Genomic DNA, 27,037 nt, shown 5'->3' on the forward strand with positions numbered 1-27,037 from the left:
AACGAGCGAACTATCACATAGGAATACCTTTAACCAATTCGTCAATACACTGGATTTATTCCATCGGCAACAGAAAATAGGATGTGGATCACATACGTGGGAAATAAATCTCCATATATTTACTGAAGTCGAGAGCAATAATTAAGATCCTCATTTATAACTTGATCGATACATAGATTTCATCGTGAAGTATCTCATAATCATTTAGACACAATTACGTAGCTCCATACATATATCAAGGACTCGTGAGGGAAGACTAAATAGAAATAACCTGGATTACATTCTCTTCATAGATTACATTATCATAAGTAGCTAAATACATACACCAAGGACTGAGGGAAGACTTGATAGAAATATCCTGGATTACATTCTCTTCCCAGATTACATTATCGTATATTAGTCTTAATCATGGAGCTAATTGCTATTCACAGCAAATGTTGAACAAAAGAGGTTCTCATGCATATTCTTAATTCATCTCTGGAAGTATTTAATGTTAATGTGGAAAAGACAATCAGAAGCTCTTTCAAACAGCTGCCTGAAACCGTAACCCTCATTTGCATACAACCACTCTCGAACTGCCATGTATAATGTAAGGAAACAAGAGACTCCTACACTCAGTATCCGCACACGATACCTCGTGGCTTATCTTCAACGCTTCATACGACCATTAGCACCACGTTGCTCCTACTATATCACATCAATCCACTTTATTCTATACTTCATATGATTTTCGCACTATTGAAAGTTTGGATCCCGATACCCCAAAGCTTCATCATTTCCATAGTTTCTTTCCATTTACACATCGGTGTCCCTCTACCCCGCCTTCCCCCTACCTTCTGACTCAGACATCTTCGTCTCTCTTCGCTCATCTTCTTCATATACCCGAAGAACCTAAGCTCACTCTGGTCAGTTCTCTTGATCAACTGCTCGCAAAACCACAATTTTCTCGCACAGTGCCCTTCCTCACATGATCAACCCTCCTCCAAAGACACATTGTCCTCAGGTATTCAATTTCTAATCCAATACAACCCAAATTTTTTCTTCTTTCCTTTTGCACCCAAGACTCAATATTTGCATCCATACAACACTAGTAGGACTCCCTATGCCTTCAGATATATCAACCATTGCCTTGCTAGACACAGATCTTTATTTCTACGACATCTAATGCACATTGGAAATTTGCTTCCTCTTCCACCCTGTGGCTCACTTTAGATCCCACGCTTCTCACACATACGCGAGTCCCACTTTCCCCATCTACGTTCTGGATGTCACCCATCCCTGCTAGAGTACATACACCGACTCAACCTAACCCAACACCCCTTCATGGCCGCGATGCAACACAAGGACAACAAACACACCGAACACTTACTGTTCAATTGCACCGCACACACACCATTTTCCGAGGCAGGAGTTTTGTGTGTGTGTGTGTGTGTGTGTGTGTGTGTGTGTGTGTGTGTGTGTGAGTGTGTGTGTGTGTGTGTGTGTGTGTGTGTGTGTGTACATACATACATATATATATATATATATATATATATATATATATATATATATATATATATATATATATATATATAGGGAGCGGGGGGCTGGAAATCCTCCCATCTCGTTTTTTTTTTTCTTTTTTTTAATTTTCCAAAAGAAGGAACAGAGAAGAGGGCCAGGTGAGGATATTTCCTCAAAGGCCCAGTCCTCTGTTCTTAACGCTACCTCGCTGTCGCGGGAAATGGCGGATAGTATGAAAAAAAAAAAAAAAATATATATATATAATTGGACTGCTGATGCAGATATCAAAGAACCTTATAGGTGAAAAAAACACATAAAAATGCCCCGGATAGATGAAGCAACTAGCCAGACTCTCACATTATATGAGAGCAAGACACAAGTCTCGATACATCAGATGATAACATTGCATGTGCGGGCGCTATAACCAGGTTATGACCTTTCATAATTATAACCAGGTTATGACCTTTCATAACCACAGGAAGTATCACTATCGTCATGTACACTTTCATGATATAAACCTGAACTTCACGATTAATTGTTCTGTGCGATTTTCCTTCGTGATTATGGTAGACTGATGACTTTTACCGTGTGTGGTTAACCTTTCGAATTTCAGGTCATCCTTACTCCTTCCAATATAAGGAGAGAGAGAGAGAGAGAGAGAGAGAGAGAGAGAGAGAGAGAGAGAGAGAGAGAGAGAGAGAGAGAGAGAGAGAGAGAGACCTTGTCTTACTCAACCTCTCGCAACCAAATCTGGTTTTGCAATCTGTCGCAGATGAAAGACCTTTAAATAATGCTTTTGCGTTTCAAAATAAAAGATTTTTATTCTTGTAAAAAAAAGAAAAAAAATGACTCATTTTGTTCACCCATGAACGTCCTCCGTGAGCATCTAACGTGACAATTTGACAAGGAACATATCTTCGCGATCGGCAGGGAGGGATGCGAAATATTCCCAGCCGTAAATTCCCCCGACCCCGACGCTCAATTCTTCAAAGAGTGACCTCGCTTGACCCCTCTGTCATCCTCGGAGGTTCATGAGCCGTGAGAGCTGGGTAGGTCAGGATAAACTGTGGTTGGCGTCACTTGTTGCCGGCCTCCGGTGTCTGGCAACCTAATTTCCCAGGGTCTAGGGAAGAGGGGAGAGAGAGAGAGAGAGAGAGAGAGAGAGAGAGAGAGAGAGAGAGAGAGAGAGAGAACACCAGGCGCTCCTGTGTGTGTCTCGGCTATGCGTTACCCTGTCAACATTCGTCATTGTCACCTCCTCCTCCTCCCTCCACTGCAACACAGCAGCACACAGATGGCGCAGATTAATAGCTCAGGAGAACATCAATTATCCACGAGGGTTATCGACCAAGCTAAGGTTTCGAAGCCCAGCCCCCGGGCGAGGAACAAAGCAACGAAGTTTGCAGCCACCGGCCTTCCTCCAGCAACACAAGGCAAGACAGGAAAAAAGCGTGTCGATTTGTTGTTGCTGCTGGTGTTGCTGGTGCTGCCCCCATGATGTAAACAGGAGTGAGGGATGGTTTTCGTCTCTTCAGAGTTGCGTCTTTCTTTTTCTCTCTCCTTCCGCACGTCTCGAGCCTTTTGTCTTGAAAAAGATTGAACTCGTACCTTCATAACCTGTTCCTTAAATAATAATAATCTATCCTGAATGGATTTTCTTATTTTCCTTCCTTATTCCCCCTTTTCTTTCCGTAATTCCCTCATTTCCTTCATTAATTCTCACATTTCCTTCTTTCCGACTCACGTTTCTTCGGCTAACACTCCCATCTCCTTCCATAATTCTATCATTTCCTTCCCGACTTCACGCATTTCCTTCTTTAATTTTCTCATCTTCTACATAAATTCTCGTATTTCCTTCCCTACTTCTTTCATTTCCTTCCTTAATTCTTTCACTTCCAGCCACAAGTCACGTACTTCTTACCCCGCTTCTTCATCATTCCACCTCGCCAATTGTAATCCACCAAAGGTGTCTATTTCTAACGTGAATTCACCATCCACCCTCCTCTCCTCCTCTCTCCCTTCCAAACCCACCATGCTAATACGTCGCTAATGGTCCAATCATCATCACAACCTTCCAATAGTACTGAATCTTCGTTCTCGTACGTTACTGATAACACACATATTACAGGTGTCCATCATGAATATTTCTCCAATCAGACCGACCGACCGACTTGTTTCCTTGCCTATGAATCATGCAACAAGTTTAAGTTTAGTATATACAGAGAACCTACCAATGTATGCTCATATATCCATTATTACTCATCTCAACATGACAAAGTTAAATGATCATCTTTTCAATCTATGTTCCTTAGGGCATTACGTATTTGCAGTCCAGAGGTTATTGATGATGAGTTTGAGAAGATATATTCTATTGGATCTAAGTTAAAGCACCCTAGATCTTTCATTAATAAATCCCTTAAGTTAGCAAAAAAAGATCATTTTATATAGTTGAGCCGAAACCTCCCATTGACACCAAGAATCTTTTAGTTCTCCCTTTTAAGAATAATCTTACTTTACTTCCCATTTTGCTTAAATCCTTTAATGTAAATGTTGCCTTCAGATACAATAATACTATAAAGAATATCTTAATCAGAAATTCACCAGAAAATTCTCCTGGATGCATCTATAAAGTGCCATGTAGAAATTGTGATAAGTTTTATGTTGGGCAGACTGGTAAGGATCTTTCTGTTAGACTTAAGCAACATAAGTATAGTATAAGAACGGGACAAGATTCAAATGCCTTGTTTAATCACGTTAAAAACTATGATCACTGTATTCACTGGAGTAATGCCACTCTAACTCTATTTCCACGACATATATTGAATCTTCTGTTATCAAATACACAAAGAATTATAATCTTAATATCAGTGATAGTCGATACAAATTAGATAACTTTATTGTTGATAAAATTTGCAAAATGATAAGTTTATGAACGCTCCTTGTCTGTCTTGGACAATCGCATGTTTACCAAATGGCGTCCTACCTTAGTTTCTTCGATGTATATCAACTGACTATAATATTTCTCTCTTGTGTCTCCCCTGATGATGTGATTATCACACGAAAGTGCACTTGGGAACTTATCGTGTTTCATTTTCCCAGTGGACTCATAGGAACATATATATATATATTTTTTTTTTTTTTTTTTTGCTTTGTCGCTGTCTCCCGCGTTTGCGAGGTAGCGCAAGGAAACAGACGAAAGAAATGGCCCAACCCACCCCCATACACATATACATACATCTACACACGCAACTATACATACCTACACAGCTTTCCATGGTTTACCCCAGACGCTTCACATGCCCTGATTCAATCCACTGACAGCACGTCAACCCCGGTATACCACATCGCTCCAATTCACTCTATTCCTTGCCCTCCTTTCACCCTCCTGCATGTTCAGGCCCCGATCACACAAAATCTTTTTCACTCCATCTTTCCACCTCCAATTTGGTCTCCCTCTTCTCCTCGTTCCCTCCACCTCCGACACATATATCCTCTTGGTCAATCTTTCCTCACTCATTCTCTCCATGTGCCCAAACCATTTCAAAACATCCTCTTCTGCTCTCTCAACCACGCTCTTTTTATTTCCACACATCTCTCTTACCCTTACGTTACTTACTCGATCAAACCACCTCACACCACACATTGTCCTCAAACATCTCATTTCCAGCACATCCATCCTCCTGCGCACAACTCTATCCATAGCCCACGCCTCGCAACCATACAACATTGTTGGAACCACTATTCCTTCAAACATACCCATTTTTGCTTTCCGAGATAATGTTCTCGACTTCCACACATTCTTCAAGGCTCCCAGAATTTTCGCCCCCTCCCCCACCCTATGTTCCACTTCCGCTTCCATGGTTCCATCCGCTGCCAGATCCACTCCCAGATATCTAAAACACTTCACTTCCTCCAGTTATATATATATATATATATATATATATATTAGGCAGAACAGACGACAAAGACCTTTATGAAGCTCAGGTCAATATACATAATGAAATACACGTCACTCTCGTATCGTACATATCCTCCACTACATGAAACTCTGTCGTACACAAAGCCGAGGATCGAACATGGCGAACTATCACCAGAATTAGGCAACGAGGCTCAGCCAATTAGCGCCGCGTGTGTTTGTATGTGTGTGTGTGTGTGTGTGTGTGTGTGTGTGTGTGTATGTATGAACCCCGAGAGGTCGTATGGCCTCACCACATTAACCACAGTCCACCACAATACCCGACTACTCCGGGTTCGACCTCCACCTGCACAGGAGCCACGATGACCAAATAGCGGTTTCAGCCATTCCCCCAGAACATCCCCTCACCACCTCCTCCATCCTCCTCCTCCCTCCTCCTCCTGCTTCTCCCTCTTCCTCCTCCTCCTCCTGCTTCTCCTCCTCTTCTTCCTCTTCCCTCCTCCTCTTCCTGCTTCTCCTCCTTCCCCACCCCCCCTACCACCACTACCTACCTTCCTCATACATGAAATGATAATAATAATAATAATAATAATAATAATAATAATAGTAATAATAATAATAATAATAACAATAATAATCATAATTTACTGGTCTCGTAAAATCACATAAATCTCTTTTTGTGCATTTTTGATGGACAGTAATCAACCATTCATCCAGACACGTCCCCTTGATATAGTTATCATAACCATTTATCACGTAACTAAACGTAGGAAAATATCATATAAACGAGGTGGCTTTAGTTCCGTAGAGCGAGGCCAACATTCTCTCTCTCTCTCTCTCTCTCTCTCTCTCTCTCTCTCTCTCTCTCTCTCTCTCTCTCTCTCTCTCTCTCACACACACACACACACACACACACACACACACACACACACACGCAAACACACACACACGCACACAGACACGTGAAATCTTAGATTTAGTGACGTAAGAATATCGTAATTGTGTAACTCTCACTTATTACGACAGGTGCTGTACAAAACCGATGGAACAGTATCACTACGTAGCATGATACGTTACGTGACATGATCCGTTACGTAACATGATACAATACCTTACGTAACATGATACAATACACTACGTAACATGATACATTACGTAACATGATGCAATACCTTACGTCACATGATGCAATACATTACGTCACATGATATGATACCTTCCGTAACATGATACAATACATTACGTCACATGATACAATACCTTACGTAACATGATACAATACCTTACGTAACATGATACAATACATTACGTCACATGATACATTACATTACGTAACATGATACAATACATTACGTCACATGATACATTACATTACGTAACATGATACAATACACTACGTCACATGATACAATATTACAGGTCCAGAGATGAACTGACCGACCCAGAGCTGTCCATGTCGAAACCAACTTCACAAATCATTTCACACGTTAAAAAAAAAACTTCCATCGGTACATAATCGTCTCTCAACACTACAGGAGCCAGCACAGATACAGGCCCAGTCTTGTCAAGGTACACTTCTGTATTAGATAAGAATCATCATCTTAACTACAATACAAGGTGATTAGGGTTAAGCCCTTGAGCTCGTGTGTAGGGTGATTGTATGGTCCTTTTAAGCCTCTCAACTACCAGGGTCGTTAAGGGCGGTCAACGTCGAAACTACCACTCCATCCAACCATCGAAACAAGGTCGTTAAGGGCGGTCAACGTCGAAACTACCACTCCATCCAACCATCGAAACAAGGTCGTTAAGGGCGGTCAACGTCGAAACTACTACTGCATCATCGAAGTATCTTCAGCGCCTTCTTCAGGTGTTGAGGTTGGAGAACTCTGGCACCAACATTTTTCTCTCATCTTACACTGGGGCCAAATTATGTACGAATGCGACCACTGGCTTAACGAGGACTAAGAGGCAGGGCAATCACCTGTCCCGGTGACTGACTGGTGTGGTTACGAGAGAGAGAGAGAGAGAGAGAGAGAGAGAGAGAGAGAGAGAGAGAGAGAGAGAGAGAGAGAGAGAGAGAGAGAGAGAGAGAGAGAGCACCTACCACAACATACAGAACAATTAGGCAACAGAGAGAGAGAGAGAGAGAGAGAGAGAGAGAGAGAGAGAGAGAGAGAGAGAGAGAGAGAGAGAGAGAGAGAGAGAGAGAGAGAGAGCCCAGTGGCTCGTAACGAGGCTATTACCCTCTCAAGTGGTAGTTCCATCGACTGGAAACAATAGTTTCGTCTCTTCATAAAGTTTCGTCTCTCATAAAACTAACTCTAATTATCTTTGGCCTCAGTATCATCAGCCAGCTACTGCTGCTGCTTCCAGTGACCAGTAATTACATTCGTCCAAACGACTCCCCTCCCCCCCCCACTACCCCCTCCAATCCAGTCGATAAAGCAACATTCTCCTCATACTTCAAGTCTTTCGTTGTTAAGTCAGAGGTTTCGTGCGTTCGTGACACATGGTTTCCATGTTTCTAAAAGTGTCATCAACGGCCTATCATCACCTCCATTCATCACTATACCATCACTATCACCATCACCATCATCACCCCCATTCCACCATCACCATCACCATCATCACCCCCATTCCACCATCACCACCATCACCTCCACCACCATCACCACCATCACCTCCACCACCATCACCACCATCACCTCCACCACCATCACCAGCTACCACAACCACAACCATCACCTCCACCACCATCACCAGCTACCACAACCACAACCATCACCTCCACCACCATCACCAGCTACCACCACCCACAACCATCAGAACTATCACCACCACCCTCAGCTACCACCGCACTACCACCATCTACCTCCATCCACAACTTCTACCATCTACCTCTATCTACCACCATCCACCACTACCACCATCTACCTCCATCCACCACTTCTACCATCTACCTCTATCTACCACCATCCACCACTACCCCCATCTACAATCATCCACCACTACCACCATCTACCACCATCTACAATCATCATAACTCCAGTGTTGTATCAAAACATCACCATAACGGGACAACAGAGGAAAAAAAAAAGTGTCCAGTGTCTCAATCTGATGATAATAATGATAATGATAATGATGATGATAATAATGATGATGATAATGATGATGATGATGAGATTCATTAAGAAAATAAAATAATTACCAATGGAAATGTCCACTAATTACTCCCCAGTGTCTCCTCCTTGCCCGCATCTCCCTGGGAACAGCCCAGTCAACAGTGTATCGGGTGAGGGAATCTTTCTCTATCAACAGAAATAAATATCTTTCTTTAAAGAGGAGGAAAGGGTCGTTTTGACGTATGAGATTCAACAAAGAGTTCGATACTATCCATACGATTCTACTCTCTCTTTTTGGGTTGAGATGCTGTCACACACACACACACACACACACACACACACACCATTCACTCCCCACACCCTAAACCCCAACACACACACACACACATATATATATATATATATATATATATATATATATATATATATATATATATATATATATATATAAGTAGGAGAGATGGCCAGAGAGCGTTATTGGATTACGTGTTAATTGACAGGCGTGCGAAAGAGAGACTTTTGGATGTTAATGTGCTGAGAGGTGCAACTGGAGGGATGTCTGATCATTATCTTGTGGAGGCTAAGGTGAAGATTAGTATGGGTTTTCAGAAAAGAGGAGTGAATGTTGGGGTGAAGAAGGTGGTGAGAGTAAGTGAGCTTGGGAAGGAGGCCTGTGTGGGGAAGTACCAGGAGAGACTGTGTACAGAATGGAAAAAGGTGAGAACAATGGAAGTAAGGGGAGTGGGGGAGGAATGGGATGTATTTAGGGAATCAGTGATGGATTGCGCAAAAGATGCTTGTGGCATGAGAAGAGTGGGAGGTGGGCTGTTTAGAAAGGGTAGTGAGTGGTGGGATGAAGAAGTAAGAGTATTAGTGAAAGAGAAGAGAGAGGCATTTGGACGATTTTTGCTGGGAAAAAATGCAATTGAGTGGGAGAAGTATAAAAGAAAGAGACAGGAGGTCAAGAGAAAGGTGCAAGAGGTGAAAAAAAGGGCAAATGAGAGTTGGGGTGAGAGACTATCAGTAAATTTTAGGGAGAATAAAAAGATGTTCTGGAAGGAGGTAAATAGGGTGCGTAAGACAAGGGAGCAAATGGGAACTTCAGTGAAGGGCGTAAATGGGGAGGTGATAACAAGTAGTGGTGATGTGAGAAGGAGATGGAATGAGTATTTTGAAGGTTTGTTGAATGTGTCTGATGACAGAGTGGCAGATATAGGGTGTTTTGGTCGAGGTGGTGTGCAAAGTGAGAGGGTTAGGGAAAATGATTTGGTAAACAGAGAAGAGGTAGTAAAAGCTTTGCGGAAGATGAAAGCCGGCAAGACAGCAGGTTTGGATGGTATTGCAGTGGAATTTATTAAAAAAGGGGGTGACTGTATTGTTGACTGGTTGGTAAGGTTATTTAATGTATGTATGACTCATGGTGAGGTGCCTGAGGATTGGCGGAATGCGTGCATAGTGCCATTGTACAAAGGCAAAGGGGATAAGAGTGAGTGCTCAAATTACAGAGGTATAAGTTTGTTGAGTATTCCTGGTAAATTATATGGGAGGGTATTGATTGAGAGGGTGAAGGCATGTACAGAGCATCAGATTGGGGAAGAGCAGTGCGGTTTCAGAAGTGGTAGAGGATGTGTGGATCAGGTGTTTGCTTTGAAGAATGTATGCGAGAAATACTTAGAAAAGCAAATGGATTTGTATGTAGCATTTATGGATCTGGAGAAGGCATATGATAGAGTTGATAGAGATACTCTGTGGAAGGTATTAAGAATATATGGTGTGGGAAGCAAGTTGTTAGAAGCAGTGAAAAGTTTTTATCGAGGATGTAAGGCATGTGTACGTGTAGGAAGAGAGGAAAGTGATTGGTTCTCAGTGAATGTAGGTTTGCGGCAGGGGTGTGTGATGTCTCCATGGTTGTTTAATTTGTTTATGGATGGGGTTGTTAGGGAGGTAAATGCAAGAGTCCTGGAAAGAGGGGCAAGTATGAAGTCTGTTGGGGATGAGAGAGCTTGGGAAGTGAGTCAGTTGTTGTTCGCTGATGATACAGCGCTGGTGGCTGATTCATGTGAGAAACTGCAGAAGCTGGTGACGGAGTTTGGTAAAGTGTGTGGAAGAAGAAAGTTAAGAGTAAATGTGAATAAGAGCAAGGTTATTAGGTACAGTAGGGTTGAGGGTCAAGTCAATTGGGAGGTGAGTTTGAATGGAGAAAAACTGGAGGAAGTGAAGTGTTTTAGATATCTGGGAGTGGATCTGTCAGCGGATGGAACCATGGAAGCGGAAGTGGATCATAGGGTGGGGGAGGGGGCGAAAATTTTGGGAGCCTTGAAAAATGTGTGGAAGTCGAGAACATTATCTCGGAAAGCAAAAATGGGTATGTTTGAAGGAATAGTGGTTCCAACAATGTTGTATGGTTGCGAGGCGTGGGCTATGGATAGAGTTGTGCGCAGGAGGATGGATGTGCTGGAAATGAGATGTTTGAGGACAATGTGTGGTGTGAGGTGGTTTGATCGAGTAAGTAACGTAAGGGTAAGAGAGATGTGTGGAAATAAAAAGAGCGTGGTTGAGAGAGCAGAAGAGGGTGTTTTGAAATGGTTTGGGCACATGGAGAGAATGAGTGAGGAAAGATTGACCAAGAGGATATATGTGTCGGAGGTGGAGGGAACGAGGAGAAGAGGGAGACCAAATTGGAGGTGGAAAGATGGAGTGAAAAAGATTTTGTGTGATCGGGGCCTGAACATGCAGGAGGGTGAAAGGAGGGCAAGGAATAGAGTGAATTGGAGCGATGTGGTATACAGGGGTTGACGTGCTGTCAGTGGAGTGAATCAAGGCATGTGAAGCGTCTGGGGTAAACCATGGAAAGCTGTGTAGGTATGTATATTTGCGTGTGTGGACGTGTGTATGTACATGTGTATGGGGGGGGGGGGGGGGCCATTTCTTTCGTCTGTTTCCTTGCGCTACCTCGCAAACGCGGGAGACAGCGACAAAGTATAAAAAAAAAAAAAAATATATATATATATATATATATATATATATATATATATATATATATATATATATATATATATATATATATATATATATATATAATATCAGTTTATTTCCCTATTTATTCAACCTCTCTTTGACATAGAAGCCGTTGCTTAAACAATACGATGAAATTCATAAGTGACCATAAACTACGTCCACTTCCCCAACATCTGTTGGTTCATAAGGGTGAATTATGTCTCTTCGTAAACTACAGACGAAGAAATCCACATGTGTTCAATCATGGGGGGACGTGTAGGCCGCCCCATTCACCCCTCCCACACCGGCCAACCCACTGGGAAAATGTCCATAAGATCCCATACATTTCTTCTGCAGTTGGAGGTGGTAACTCATCTCCCATGGAGATCCTCTGTTACCATCATGCCGATGAGGGTGGAGTGGTAGCTCGTACGGAATGACCATTTCTCTTGGTAGTTATTGCCATCTAGAGTTCATATAGAAAACAACGTATGGCCCAGTGGCTGCCACAGTGGAAACTGCACCCCAGAGTGTAATTTCCGGTGGGTTTAGAGGTGCTTCCTAACTGGGGATTCGAGATCTTAGGAGCATCGTCAATACGACTGTGTCTATTTACAGATCCATTTGGCTGCACGTCCGCGTCATCTGATCAGACAGTTTTGCTGGGATGTTGATCATCATGTTCAGTGGGATTTGTAAACACATCTCACACAGTGGAGGTGTGCCACATGCATCCTCCCCCAGGCAACTCCCCGTGCAGTACATATGGTCGATATTTATGTCTGCGAAAGATATTGCATTCCTCCATATAACCCCTGGAATAGCCAGTTCTTGCCTCAAATACTCAGCACATCTCCAGTTGTGCTGGGTCACTGCAGTACTGGCATACAGTCTCGACATTTCACTTCCGCAGTTTGACCCTCGGTCCTCCAAAGCTTAACGTGGAAAAGAAAAAGAAAACTTGCCAGACGATGTTCCCCGAGAACAACTTGAAGCGACACACACGTTCCTTCACTTGTTCTTACTTTTTTTCTTATGGGACTTGTCGTGTGTGGGACATGTCGTGTACAGCTGCTGAGGGCAGGACATGGGGCGCCCAACCATCTGGACCTGACATTCTTTGTCTCAAGAGGAAGAACAATTCTTTTTTTTTTCCAGCATTTTTATCATGTTTCTGTTCAGCTCTGATTCTCCTTTCGATACAACGTGCGTGACCTGAGGCTGTATAGAGGGAGTGTTGAAGGATAATGATCACATGTAGGTCAAAGGTCGTTTGGTAGCTTTTTAGGAGGAGGAGGAGGAGGAGGAGGAGGAGGAGGAGGAGAAAAGGAAGACATTAATGTTGATGGTGATTTGCTGGCGATGGATTACGATGTCATAATTCGGGTCTCAGTTGAATTCTTCCTCAAAGGCTGATACTTTGTTGTTATTCATATATTCTTTCTTTTTATCCCTTTCACACACACACACACACACACACACACACACACACACACACACACACACACACAAGAATCAGATATCAAGGGGTGGTGAAGACCTTATATATACAGCACTCAGTAGCACGGAAACGAAACGCATCAGATATAGTTCACCAATAGGAAACAGCGTTCATGTCTTGCCTGATTATGATTCGGTGTTGGCACAAGACGCAAGACGGGGACCAGAGGAAACACAGACCTCCAGAGAGGACTTACAGTTCTTTGAGAGGATATCTATATGTTGGACTTCGAAGTTCTGTAACAAAATTACAGAGGAACGTTACAGAAAGTTCTGTAAATCTATAGTGAAAGGAGGCAAGAAATGGGTGCTGCTGAATGCTGACAGAGGAGTAAGTTCGAAGAAAGAGAGAGACATAATGGATCAGTAAAGAATCCCAAAAGGCAAAACACCTTAGGGATGTACTGGAGACGAGATGTGTGAGGACACTGTAGCCAGCAGAGTGTGTGAGGACACTGTAGCCAGCAGAGTGTGTGAGGACACTGTAGCCAGCAGAGTGTGTGAGTACACTGTAGCCAGCAGACTGTGTGGGGACACTGTAGCCAGCAGAATGTGTGAGGACACGAGAATAAGAGAGCAATACTGTAGGGTAAGGATGGTGGAGCAGAGACACTGTAAGAAAAAAGAAAAGTGTTAAAATCAAGGCAACAAATATCCAAAACTTGTCCATGAATCCATCATGAGGAAAGTGATGGTTTAAACGTAGCTAATCAGGCTGAGCGATTCGGAGGGACGACTTCTTGAGGAGGACAAAGGAAATATATGAGGAACTGAAGGTTAAGTTTAACAATGACCTCACACTGGACGATAATGCAACTCCATTACGAGCAAGGAAGGAAAAGAGATGACGTCATGGAAAATATAGAAAACGACAGAAAAAGAATAATCAAGATGTTGAAAAAAAAAAAAACTCGATTCATACGAGGCGAGTGGTACAGATGAAGCCATTCCGTAAGGGCTGAAAGGAACTGGCGGAGAGGCACTTGTTAAGCAACGCTGAAAATATTGCTCAGTAAGTCTCCAGCGTGAAGGTGTAGGTCCAAGGATGTGGAAGATGATAAATGTTGTGTTTTTATCGAAGAAAAACGATGGGGAAGTCGTTCGTCACCACGGGTCAATATCACTCACAAGTGTAGTTTGTAAAACACTGGAAAAAGTTAATAGGAAAACGAGTGGACTGCTCACTCGCACAGGAGAAACTACCAAACTGGGACCAAAGATGGATTCAGGGACGGAAAGTCATGCATTACGAATCTCCAAGACTCCTATAACAGTGTGTGTCCTTCTTATACAAAACAGATGGTTGGGTCGACTGCCTTTCGGGACCGCCAGAAAGCATTTGACGCTGAATCTCATCGCAAGTTGATCGAAAAGCTAAAGTTACAGGCAGGAGTAAGAGGTAGACTCCTCCACTGGCCAGAGGACCAGAGGATTACCTCAGTGGAAGAGAAGATTGGACGTGGGTAAGAGGGGCATTTTGGGAATGTGTTGAGGTTCCAAGCGGAGTTCCGCAAAGCTCGGGATTAGGTCCACCGCTGTTCTTGGTGTATAGAAATGACTCGCCTATCGGAGTGGACTTCGACCGGAACGTGTTTGCGGAAGATGCTGAGGCCATGAGAACAATATCGAACGAAGACGATTGCATCAACTTATATGGGCACCTGAACCTACTCCAGAGTTCGATGAATGAAGTGCTGATGAAATTCAGTCCGAGTGCGTGCATGGTAAAGAGGATGGGACACGGTCAAAGAAGGGTTTGACGCCATTATCATCAAACGGGATATAAGCTACAGGAGTTAACGTGCGAAAAAAGACCTTTTGAAGGGTCGACATTTGTGCCATTATAGTCTGTCGCAAGTCTTGGTTATGGAAATGTTTTGTCAACTAACAACATCAGAGCGTCCAGAACTGCATCTTTCTGCTCAAGTCTGGTCACCTGATCTTAAGGGAATGGAAAGATCTCGCAGGAAAGGGTACAGAGAAGAGCAGCGGAGATGGTACGTGATTCAACACGGCTGAGGTACAGAGAGAGAGAGAGAGAGAGAGAGAGAGAGAGAGAGAGAGAGAGAGAGAGAGAGAGAGAGAGAGAGAGAGAGAGAGATAATATCATGACAGCCACAGTTTCTGACTCGGCTGGAGGACAACGTCGACAGAGAAGAGGTTCCTCATGACCTGTAAAGGCAGATAACCTGTGGCCACGCCAGCCACCCACGCCAGGTGGTGTTGACAGAGGAGGTGAGGAAGTACGTCATGTGAGGTGGGTTGGTGTGTGACTGGAGGAGTCGAACCAAAGGTTTATAAGGCTAAATAATAGGGTATTTAGTTCGAGGGATGAGGCACCACGAGTGCCGAACACTCTCTCTCTCTCCCCGTACTATTTAACCAGGTGATCACACACACACACACACACACACACACACACACACACCACACACACACACACAACACACACACACACACACACAACACACACACACACACACACAACACACACACACACACAACACACACACACACACAACACACACACACACACACCACACACACACACACACAAGAATCAGAAATCAAGGGGTGGTGAAGACCTTATATATACAGCACTCAGTAGCACGGAAACGAAACGCATCAGATATAGTTCACCAATAGGAAACAGCGTTCATGTCTTGCCTGATTATGATTCGGTGTTGGCACAAGACGCAAGACGGGGACCAGAGGAAACACAGACCTCCAGAGAGGACTTACAGTTCTTTGAGAGGATATCTATATGTTGGACTTCGAAGTTCTGTAACAAAATACAGAGGAACGTTACAGAAAGTTCTGTAAATCTATAGTGAAAGGAGGCAAGAAATGGGTGCTGCTGAATGCTGACAGAGGAGTAAGTTCGAAGAAAGAGAGAGAGAGAGATAATATCATGACAGCCACAGTTTCTGACTCGGCTGGAGGACAACGTCGACAGAGAAGAGGTTCCTCATGACCTGTAAAGGCAGATAACCTGTGGCCACGCCAGCCACCCACGCCAGGTGGTGTTGACAGAGGAGGTGAGGAAGTACGTCATGTGAGGTGGGTTGGTGTGTGACTGGAGGAGTCGAACCAAAGGTTTATAAGGCTAAATAATAGGGTATTTAGTTCGAGGGATGAGGCACCACGAGTGCCGAACACTCTCTCTCTCTCCCCGTACTATTTAACCAGGTGATCACACACACACACACACCACACACACACACACAACACACACACACACACCACACACACACACACCACACACACACACACCACACACACACACACCACACACACACACACCACACACACACACACACACCACACACACACACACACACACCACACACACACACACCACACACACACACACACCACACACACACACACACACAACACACACACACACAACACACACACACACACCACACACACACACACACCACACACACACACACAACACACACACACACACCACACACACACACACAACACACACACACACAAGAATCAGAAATCAAGGGGTGGTGAAGACCTTATATATACAGCACTCAGTAGCACGGAAACGAAACGCATCAGATATAGTTCACCAATAGGAAACAGTGGGGGGGGGGGGGGGGTAAGGGGGAGTCTAACAATATTGGAAAAAAAATTGTGGAAGATATCCCAGACCAGAACCAGTCATTCGTGAGTTGGGACGCCTCCATCCCAGGTGATGAGGCTGGGTTTCATGTGTCTCCCTCCACCAGCTGCATGGGACAAGTCCTTTTTCATGTATGTATACACGTTCGCCATTTCCCGCGTCAGCGCGGTTGCGCCAGGAACATGCAATGAAACCAGACCCACCTATCTGCAACCAAGCTCCACAGCTTTATATGTCCTGGTTCGGACCACTGACCACATTGCTCTAATTCGCTCTATCCCTTGCACGCCTCGCACCCTCCTGTATGTTCTGGCCCCGAACCTGAAAAACATATATATATATATATATATAAATATATATATATATATATATATATATATATATATATATATATATATATATATATATATATATATATACAGCGCTGGTGGCTGATTCATGTGAGAAACTGCAGAAGCTGGTGACTGAGTTTGGTAAAGTGTGTGAAAGAAGAAAGTTAAGAGTAAATGTGAATAAGAGCAAGGTTATTAGGTACAGTAGGGTTGAGGGTCAATTCAATTGGGAGGTGAGTTTGAATGGAGAAAAACTGGAGGAAGTGAAGTGTTTTAGATATCTGGGAGTGGATCTGGCAGCGGATGGAACCATGGAAGCGGAAGTGGATCATAGGGTGGGGGAGGGGGCGAAAATTCTGGGAGCCTTGAAGAATGTGTGGAAGTCGAGAACATTATCTCGGAAAGCAAAAATGGGTATGTTTGAAGGAATAGTGGTTCCAACAATGTTGTATGGTTGCGAGGCGTGGACTATGGATAGAGTTGTGCGCAGGAGGATGGATGTGCTGGAAATGAGATGTTTGAGGACAATGTGTGGTGTGAGGTGGTTTGATCGAGTAAGTAACGTAAGGGTAAGAGAGATGTGTGGAAATAAAAAGAGCGTGGTTGAGAGGGCAGAAGAGGGTGTTTTGAAATGGTTTGGTCACATGGAGAGAATGAGTGAGGAAAGATTGACCAAGAGGATATATGTGTCGGAGGTGGAGGGAACGAGGAGAAGAGGGAGACCAAATTGGAGGTGGAAAGATGGAGTGAAAAAGATTTTGTGTGATCGGGGCCTGAACATGCAGGAGGGTGAAAGGAGGGCAAAGAATAGAGTGAATTGGAGCGATGTGGTATACCGGGGTTGACGTGCTGTCAGTGGATTGAATCAAGGCATGTGTATAGGGGTGGGTTGGGCCATTTCTTTCGTCTGTTTCCTTGCTCTACCTCGCAAACGCGGGAGACAGCGGCAAAAAAAAAAAAAAAAAAAAAAAAACATTATATATATATATATATATATATATATATATATATATATATATATATATATATATATATATATATATATATATATATATATAAATATTCCAGGGTATTTCTTTCTACTCGTCTCACCAACCATTCTATGCACCAGTGGGTCATTACCTCTGTGAACCTCAACTCTCTTGCCTCCAGCTAAGTTCGTCCCTCACGTCAGCCTGGTTTTGCCTTCCAAATGACTGTTCTTCTCTCCGTCTTTCTTCTCTCTAACGACTACTGAACCCTCAGTGGTTTGTCTGGCAAGTGATCATCGCCCTGCTTATGTAGTTCTCCGCTGGGTACAGACGTGGTTTATAAATATATCGTGCTTCAAAATCTATGTCGTCCACATGGTCGCAGTTCATCATTTGCAGAGAATTCCCCAAGATGCCTGACGAGTTATAACCCAAGGTCGTATATCTGGTAGTTGTGACAAGTGTTGGCTGGTGTTCGTGCTAGCGATTGACTCCTTGATGCGACCCGGTGAGCATTCGTGACTCCAGTATGTGTCTCAAGTGAATAGAAATCACCGACATATTCTACTATCGTTGTCTGACGTAAGAAGAAGAGGTTGCCACTGAAACTTTTTAAACCCAGCAGCGAAACTCATGGGTTCAGTATGTTTCAGAATCGTGGTCTAAAACTAGGTCAGAGCAGACTGCCTCTGACCTGACATGGCCTTCCGGAAAATGATGAAGACCATTCGGGGGTCCAAAGTTAAAGGCCCATATAATTTGAAGTCATTTCCGGCAGGTTTATTGGCTGCCTCTACTGTAAGTCGAATCCATTTCTCTGCTTCGTTTTGTCAAGATTCACAAGACATCTATTGCTACTGGAGAGGCCTGGTAGATAGGAGAAAGCAAGGCAGGTAAAGCCAGACTTGACCGTCTAAGAGTCTTACGTCACCCTCCTTCCAGGAGGCGATCCAGGAGGCGATCCAGGAGGCGCTGTGTCCCACCGAGAGAGCTTGAGGTCAGTGATCTTTAGTCTCATATCAAACTTCAGCTACCGATCGAACTCCACTCCTGACACAGACACCTACGCAGGATCTCTTCCTCCATGCACTGATCTGCTCTCGAGTATGACTCGAGGCGTGGTAAATGAACGCAGTGACACCATCATTGGCACTTTTTCGCTGACAGAATTCACCTCAGAGAGAAAATCTGTCACAGCTCAACTTGTGGAATTGCTGACGTACGAGGTTGAAGACAGTGGGTGTAGGTGAGTACAGAGGTGGCCAGTCACAGCTGACAGTAGCTGGAAAGATGATCAACAGTTGATCTATGTGGTATGTTTACTTCATCTGCAGCGTCGTAGGAGATCTAGCCATCTGTAAACAAACTCACCTCTCGGTTACCCTACTATATAGGTAACTACAATGTGAAACCAACGGGTTTTCCAGGGAGGTAAGTTTCCCTTGTGTTGTTCTCAATGTACTAGCATCTGTAAAGGCCTTTGGTGGTGGTTATCATTACTCTATCACAGTGAAGTCCTTATGAAACCACAGAGATCTCTTATACACGCTGCCGATCCAGTAGGAGGCGTCCTTCACTGGAGTTAATCTCTGGAAGATTTTCTTCAACTTCAGGATTTATAATACTGATATTGATCAACTTAAATAGGGTGATATTTCTGCAGACATGTTTCCAGATCTTGATCAAGTGCTTTGTAAGTACGTGATATAAGTATATATGTAAGTGGCTTTCCTAATTCATCAACACACGTGAGGGTGTTTGAGATCACACATTTGTCGAAGCCAAACACTTTTCGTAATGTGATTTTCAGTAGCATTTTAATTAATCCTAAGACCTTACACCACCACACTCCCATCAATGCAACACACCACCACCACCACACCACCACCACACTACCACACACCACCACCACACCCCCATCAATGCAACACACCACCACCGCACCGCATCACCACACACCACCACCACCACATTCACATCACCACCACACACGACGCCCACCATACACCACCATTACTCGCCACATTTCCTCACCACACACCACCCCCACCAGCTGCCGTCTACCAGTTTCCCTCTAGTTCACTCCACGTCCCTTGAAACCTCTCAACCCACCAGGTAAACCCCAGGGGTAACTACCTTCCCCCTGATCCCTTCCTGTCCTATATCCTGCAGGACCTGGGTCCCACACCGAACCCCATGGTCGACTCGCGTCCTCCTCGATCATATAGCTTCGTCTAGGATCAACCTTGAAGGGTTCACTGTTGCTTCACATTGGCCTGAGAGGTTCACTGTGGCTTCACCAAGCCTTGAGAGGTTCACTGTTGCTGAGCCGAGTTATCTGGGTTTCGAGTGTGTGTGTGTGTGTGTGTGTGTGTCTGTGTGTGTCTGTGTGTGTGTGTGTGTGTGTCAGCTGCCCATCTTAGACTACTGTACTTCACTTGAGAGGAAACAGTACGAACAAATAAACATGCGCGTTATGAGAGGCGTTATCTGCCGGGTGAAGGGTTCACAACTGGATATCTAACTCGGCTTCACCTGAACACGAAACTCTCCCTCAATATTTTCAATACAACTCGTACAATCTTTTTCCTTTATTTTGTCTGTTACCAATGCAGACAGAATAAGAAATAAAAGCCTCTTCCGTTCTATGAATGTGTGTGTATATATATATATATATATATATATATATATATATATATATATATATATATATATATATATGTGTGTGTGTGTGTGTGTGTGTGTGTGTGTGTGTGTGTGTGTGTGTGTGTGTGTGTGTGTGTGCGTGTGTGTGTGTGTGTGTGTGTGTGTGTGTAAGTTATAGCTACATAGGAAAAGTTACGATGAAATCAAATGTTCGGAAAACTGTACAGCGAATGACGCAGCTGGTGAGGCCCACTTGAGGTAATAGGATCACACAAGTGTTTCCTCAATACTAAAATTATTTTTGTTTTGTTTTCTTTTGGTTCCGATAGATGTTTATCAATGACGTCATCTCGACTTACAATTAAGCCTCTTTTAAAACAGTATTTTCAGAGGATAAAGCTGTTGGATTTCTGTCCATCACGGACGTTACCACAGCTGTTGGATTTCTGTCCATCACGGACGATACCACAGCTGGTGGATTTCTGTCCATCATGGACGTTACCACAGCTGGTGGATTTCTGTCCATCATGGACGGTACTACAGCTGGTGGATTTTTGTCCATCACGGACGGTACTGCAGCTGGTGGATTTCTGTCCATCACGGACGTTACCACAGCTGGTGGATTTCTGTCCATCATGGACGTTACCACAGCTGGTGGATTTCTGTCCATCATGGACGGTACTACAGCTGGTGGATTTTTGTCCATCACGGACGGTACTGCAGCTGGTGGATTTCTGTCCATCACGGACGCTACCACAGCTGGTGGATTTCTGTCCATCACGGACGCTACCACAGCTGGTGGATTTCTGTCCATCATGGACGGTACTACAGCTGGTGGATTTTTGTCCATCACGGACGGTACTGCAGCTGGTGGATTTCTGTCCATCACGGACGGTACTACAGCCAGAGTGTGTCCGTCCTGGACAGATTACGTCAGGCAGGAGACGTTGCGTATCTTCTGGGCAGGAGGTCACAAACGGGCTCAACAAAACCTCTTCATAAATTGTTGTAAATAAACTGATGTATAAGAAAAGTCGGATTAAAAGGACCGGCGGTGTAGTACAGTGTCATACGCCGAAGGTGACCGGACGGTCTTGCTCCCACCCCGAGCAATAAGGTGACCAGAGGTCGACATTGTAAAGCGTTGCCCCGACATCACATTCTCCTTCCTCACCTTCACCCTCACGTGCCAAGCTCGGTGTTACCTGCTCCTCACATCACCCTGAACCTCACCTATCCTCCTCACTAGCCATGTCAGGATAACGTGTCTCCTAGCATCACACTAGCCTCACTAGCCTCCTTACTAGCCACCACAGGTCTATGGGCCTCCCAGCAACACACTAGCCTCACTAGCCTCCTCACTAGCCACCACAGGTCTATGGGCCTCCCAGCAACACACTAGCATCATTAGCCTCCTCACTTGTCAGTGTTATTTCTGTGACAGTTATTACAACACTGCTCACAACACTGTCCAGAGTATATTTACAACACTGCTCACAACACTGTCCAGAGTATATTTACAACACTGCTCACAACACTGTCCAGAGTATATTTACAACACTGCTCACAACACTGTCCAGAGTATATTTACAACACTGCTCACAACACTGTCCAGAGTATATCACTTGACTACGTCACTTCAGGCTCAGTGTGCTCCAAATAATGGCTAACTTTACCATCATTTTTTCTGGTGTTTCATCTTTCTGATGTACAACTGATGGACATTTTTTTTTTCTTTCACTGTCCTCAGGTATTTCACTGTTGTGACTGCTTTACTAAATGACAGAGGCAGCAGTGAGATGCATATTGGGCATTTGTTCGTATGTTTCTGAAAGATGTTTTCAGTGGCATCTCATCCAATGAAAAAAGATAGAAGCGAAAACCGACAGATCACATTAATTCGCTTAAGGTTTTCGTCTCGTACAATTTCGTCATAAAACATACGTTTTCTAGCAATACTAATTACCATTTCATGTTAAGTGTCCTAGATGTTTCAGAACATTTCAATGAAGAACTTTTCGAGCATTATTCTTCTCGTTTTCATTCACAATTCTAGTCATATGCCACCTACATTAAAGACTCATTTACAAACTACCATAAAATCTAAACGATCCATTCCCCACAGCAAATCACATGCTAATTGTCTGGCCGTAGGCGACTGAACGGTGGGCTGTCATTATTATAACTGCTTCTTTCCTTACACCTCGCAGCTTTGGAACTCTCAAACCTCCCTTAATGTCTTTCCAAACAACCCTGACCTGGCGATTTGAAAAAGACTAGGTTTTTACTTCCGACAAAATTCTTTGAATACTTTTCCTTATCACTTCTTTCTCCCTCGCATTAACCATCTTGTTATCTCCAAGGAGGCCCGCTCTCGAGGTGGATCTTTTTTCTCGTCCTTGACTGGAGCCTCCAACATACGCTAAAAGATATATTCTAATCCCATTCTTTCTCACCAAACACTAGTTACTCATAATCTTGTCTATCCCTGGTATTCCTGTGTACCCGCCATATGAACATCGTGATGTTTAGAAGTGTTCACTTGCCACCTTCCTGCTTATTCGTGGACACAGTCCACCTCCTCATTTGCCACTGGGATCTGCGATGCCATTTCCCCCATCATCAATCACCTCTTCCACCCACTCCGGGCCTTATCCATTCATTCACGTCACCCATCACACACACCACCTCCTCCACCCACTCCGAGCCTTATGCATCCATTCACGTCACCCATCACACACACACAGCTCCTTCTCTTCATCCAAATTACCCATTCCTTAATCTCTTCTTCTCGATCATTTACAGGGAAAGTGAAAAATCTAACTTTCTGATAAGTCGAGTGATTACGATACAGAACCAATGAAGCTGTGATGATACGGAGGAATAATTAGTGGCAGCTGTGGGGATGTGTTGCACAACGTGTGGATCGTGTGAAAAAAAACAAAATGGGTAGAGGATAGTGGAATGAAAAGTAAAGAAAGTTGGTGAAGTAGAAAAGGAGAATTTGGAAGAGCTGAACTACAGAGAATGACGATAAATGGAAAAAACGAAACGTATAATGTAAAGCTGTGAATGGAGAAGTTGATTTATATGGATGATATGAATAACAGGAAAGCAAATAAGAGGAACTCGGGCGGAAAAATGCGTGAGAATTTAGAATATCGCACTCTTCTGGAATGAGGTGAACTGATATACGAAGGACTTACGCTCAAGGAGCGAGAGTGATCGACACAAGTCTGGGAGAACTCGAGTGACAAAGGTTGACACTTGAGATGGAGAGAGTATTTCAAGAATCTAATTGGTCATGATAGCGAAAGAGACGCGCCTGTTGGTACCTTGCGATTCGATGTGAGGTGGAAAAAGGAACAGTTAAGGATGAAACAACTGGTGACCGAAGAGGTGAAGAGTTGAGGTGACGAAGCTGCTGCTGTGGAAGGAATCCAGCAGGTGAGTATGGAAGTCTCGAAAAACTAGTCGCATCCTAATGCCTGAGCGAAGAAGAGGACCTGCTTCACTGCATCGAGGAAAATGTGATTGTAAGATTGACTGACGAATACTTCTCCCCGCCAGTGTTGGTAGGGTAGCGACTGGCCAGTTCAATATGATTATATCGGACCCTCTGTTAGTGAAGCGGCAATTAAGTTTACAAGGAGGAGGAGGAGGAGGAGATGAGGAGACCAGATTGCTACACTTGAGAGGTGGGTGGGGAAGTTCTTCGTGTGAGGGATGAATGTGTATGTAACACTTACGGGGTGTAGAGATGGCATGTGATCCAGTAAATGGGGAAGAAGTTCTAATTCTAGGTCATATATAACTATGGGGAGCAGAGCAATTATGTTAGCATTAGTGTACGTGTGAGAGAGAACATTGGCTGGTAGGAAGACGTATCATATTTGATGATACTGATGTTTTATGGGAATTAACCAGATCGGCTACCAGCTACGACACACACACACACACACACACACACACACACACACACACACACACACACACACACACAACCACACACACACACACACACACACACACACACACACACACACACACACACACACACACACACACACACACACACACACACAACCACACACACACACACACACACACACACACACACACACACACACACACACACCCTAGCTCAGCTGCTGTCTTACAGAGCTGAGGAACGACTGATATAAGTGGAGAACACCCCCTCACTAGCAGATTCCAAAGCCCTGTACGTAAGCTGAGGACGGGCTGTAATATTCTCTGACTCACCAGGAAAGTCATATTGCTTCCAAAGTGACGCGTCAGACTGATGTGTCTCACAAGGGAGAATGTTCAGCACCAGGTGCTGGAATATGAAGACATGCCTTCCCTGAGGGCATAAGAAGGGAGGTGAATATTGCTTCGACTATCTCTTTTTAAGCTGATTGGATGAACAAAAGCAATACCTCAATACTACATTGCAATAAGCGCATGAAATCGTAGTGGCTGCACAGTTTTCAATCTCGTATAAGACTCTTATTTTTTTGAAGTAAATATATTTAAACCAAGTTCGCTCGGCGAACCACTTAACACTGCCCAAGGATGACACACTCCCAGCGTGCCTTCTTCAGACATCCACACGCCACGCCCCCCAAGCCCTCACACGACTTTATTACCCACGTAAACGCTGCACAAAATGTTTTCCCACAATGATGAACGCTGGCCATCTGGCTGACAGCTGCCGAGAGCGCCGGGGTCCTCGACTCCATCTCACACACACGCCCAACACTGAGGCCCTGAAGCACCATCGCCAGGAACCCACATATCACCCCGAAGTTATGACGGCCATTAAGCAGGGCAGGGCATTACCTGGGGAGGCCGACGCAAGGGCGTGGGTGGGACGGGGTCACTCAGGAACGTGGTAATGCAGGGTCGAAGTGGGTGTAGGCGGGGATAACACGATACGTGCCACAGGGAGGGAGTGAGAGAGGTGAAGGAGTATTGAAATACGTGCTAATTGGGTCACAGCGTAGATGGGCGGGGCGTGCGATGTATGAACCATGGGCGTCACAGAGTAGATGGGCGGGACGCGCGATGTATGAACCATGGGCGTCACAGAGTAGATGGGCGGGACGTGCGATGTATGAACCATGGGCGTCACAGAGTAGATGGGCGGGACGTGCGATGTATGAACCATGGGCGTCACAGAGTAGATGGGCGGGACGTGCGATGTATGAACCATGGGCGTCACAGAGTAGATGGGCGGGACGTGCGACGTATGAACCATGGGCGTCACAGAGTAGATGGGCGGGACGTGCGATGTATGAAGCATGGGCGTCACAGAGTAGATGGGCGGGACGCGCGATGTATAATGCTTGGGACGACTTGGTAGGCAAGTGTGGCCAACCATTTCAGTCATACTCGTCTAGTCTTCGTCATCATACACCCACTCCTCCCTTAACTACCCACCACAGAAGAGCTGTACAATAAGCCAGGTCAGCTCTAGCTACATAGTTCTCTTGAGGTCGAAGTCGGTGTCGAGGCAGTGAACCCAGAGAGAGAGAGAGAGAGAGAGAGAGAGAGAGAGAGAAAGAGAGAGAGAGAGAGAGAGAGAGAGAGAGAGAGAGAGAGAGAGAGAGAGAGAGAGAGAGAGAGAGAGAGAGAGAGAGAGAGAGAGAGAGAGCGATCTGCTGTCACCTGTACCTCACCCCAACACTACTGACGTAGAAACACAAAACTGAAGTGATTACGAGTAGAAACACGAAGATTGTGACAACAGAAACCCCAGCCACATACAGGAGGAGACATGCCATCAGTTACGAATGGCAGTGAAATAAACATCTTAATATACACACAACATGATAGATAGATACAGATACAAAATAGACATTCCGCCACAGATTTATATATATAAAGCTACTATTTTCCTTCGTCTTCAATGATTTCGGAAATATCTAAATTCAGGAGAGACGTAAACATTGTGCACCTGATGCTGGCCATCTTCTCTCTCCAGAATCTGGTAATGAGAACATTTTCTCAAAGTGAATGTTGTTCTGTGTGGCTGAATGTTCCTAGCATTGTGTGTGTGTGTGTGTGTGTGTGTGTGTGTGTGTGTGTGTGTGTGTGTGTGTGTGTGTGTGTGTGTATACGGAGTCTGACCATTATACATAACAAAGATGAAAAGCAAATCACAACGAAATGTATGAGACACACACACACACACACACACACACACACACACACACACACACACACGCGGGCGGGCGGGCGGGCGCGCGCGCGCGGTACTGACCTCTCATGTAGACGTAGGCGACGCCGGTCATGTTGGGTCGAGTGAGGACGACCAGATTGAGCAGGTCACCCAGCACGCCAAGACACACCAGGACCGGCAGCAGGATCCCGTAGGCCACGTACTTCACCTGACCCAGGGAGAG

The 27,037-nt window shown here is 44.5% G+C and overlaps 1 protein-coding gene across 1 annotated transcript in view; it reads right to left on the minus strand.

Moving 5' to 3' along the window:
- LOC139758491 (probable G-protein coupled receptor B0563.6) overlaps positions 1 to 27,037 on the minus strand; it is a 439,395-nt gene that overhangs the window by 209,911 nt on the left and 202,447 nt on the right. The window contains exon 3 of the mRNA XM_071679982.1: positions 26,896 to 27,022. Within this exon, the coding sequence (XP_071536083.1) occupies positions 26,896 to 27,022 (127 nt within the window). The remainder of the gene's footprint in view (positions 1 to 26,895; positions 27,023 to 27,037) is intronic.

The sequence above is a fragment of the Panulirus ornatus genome, chromosome 30, assembly GCF_036320965.1.
Source record: "Panulirus ornatus isolate Po-2019 chromosome 30, ASM3632096v1, whole genome shotgun sequence".
Lineage (NCBI taxonomy): Eukaryota > Metazoa > Arthropoda > Malacostraca > Decapoda > Palinuridae > Panulirus > Panulirus ornatus.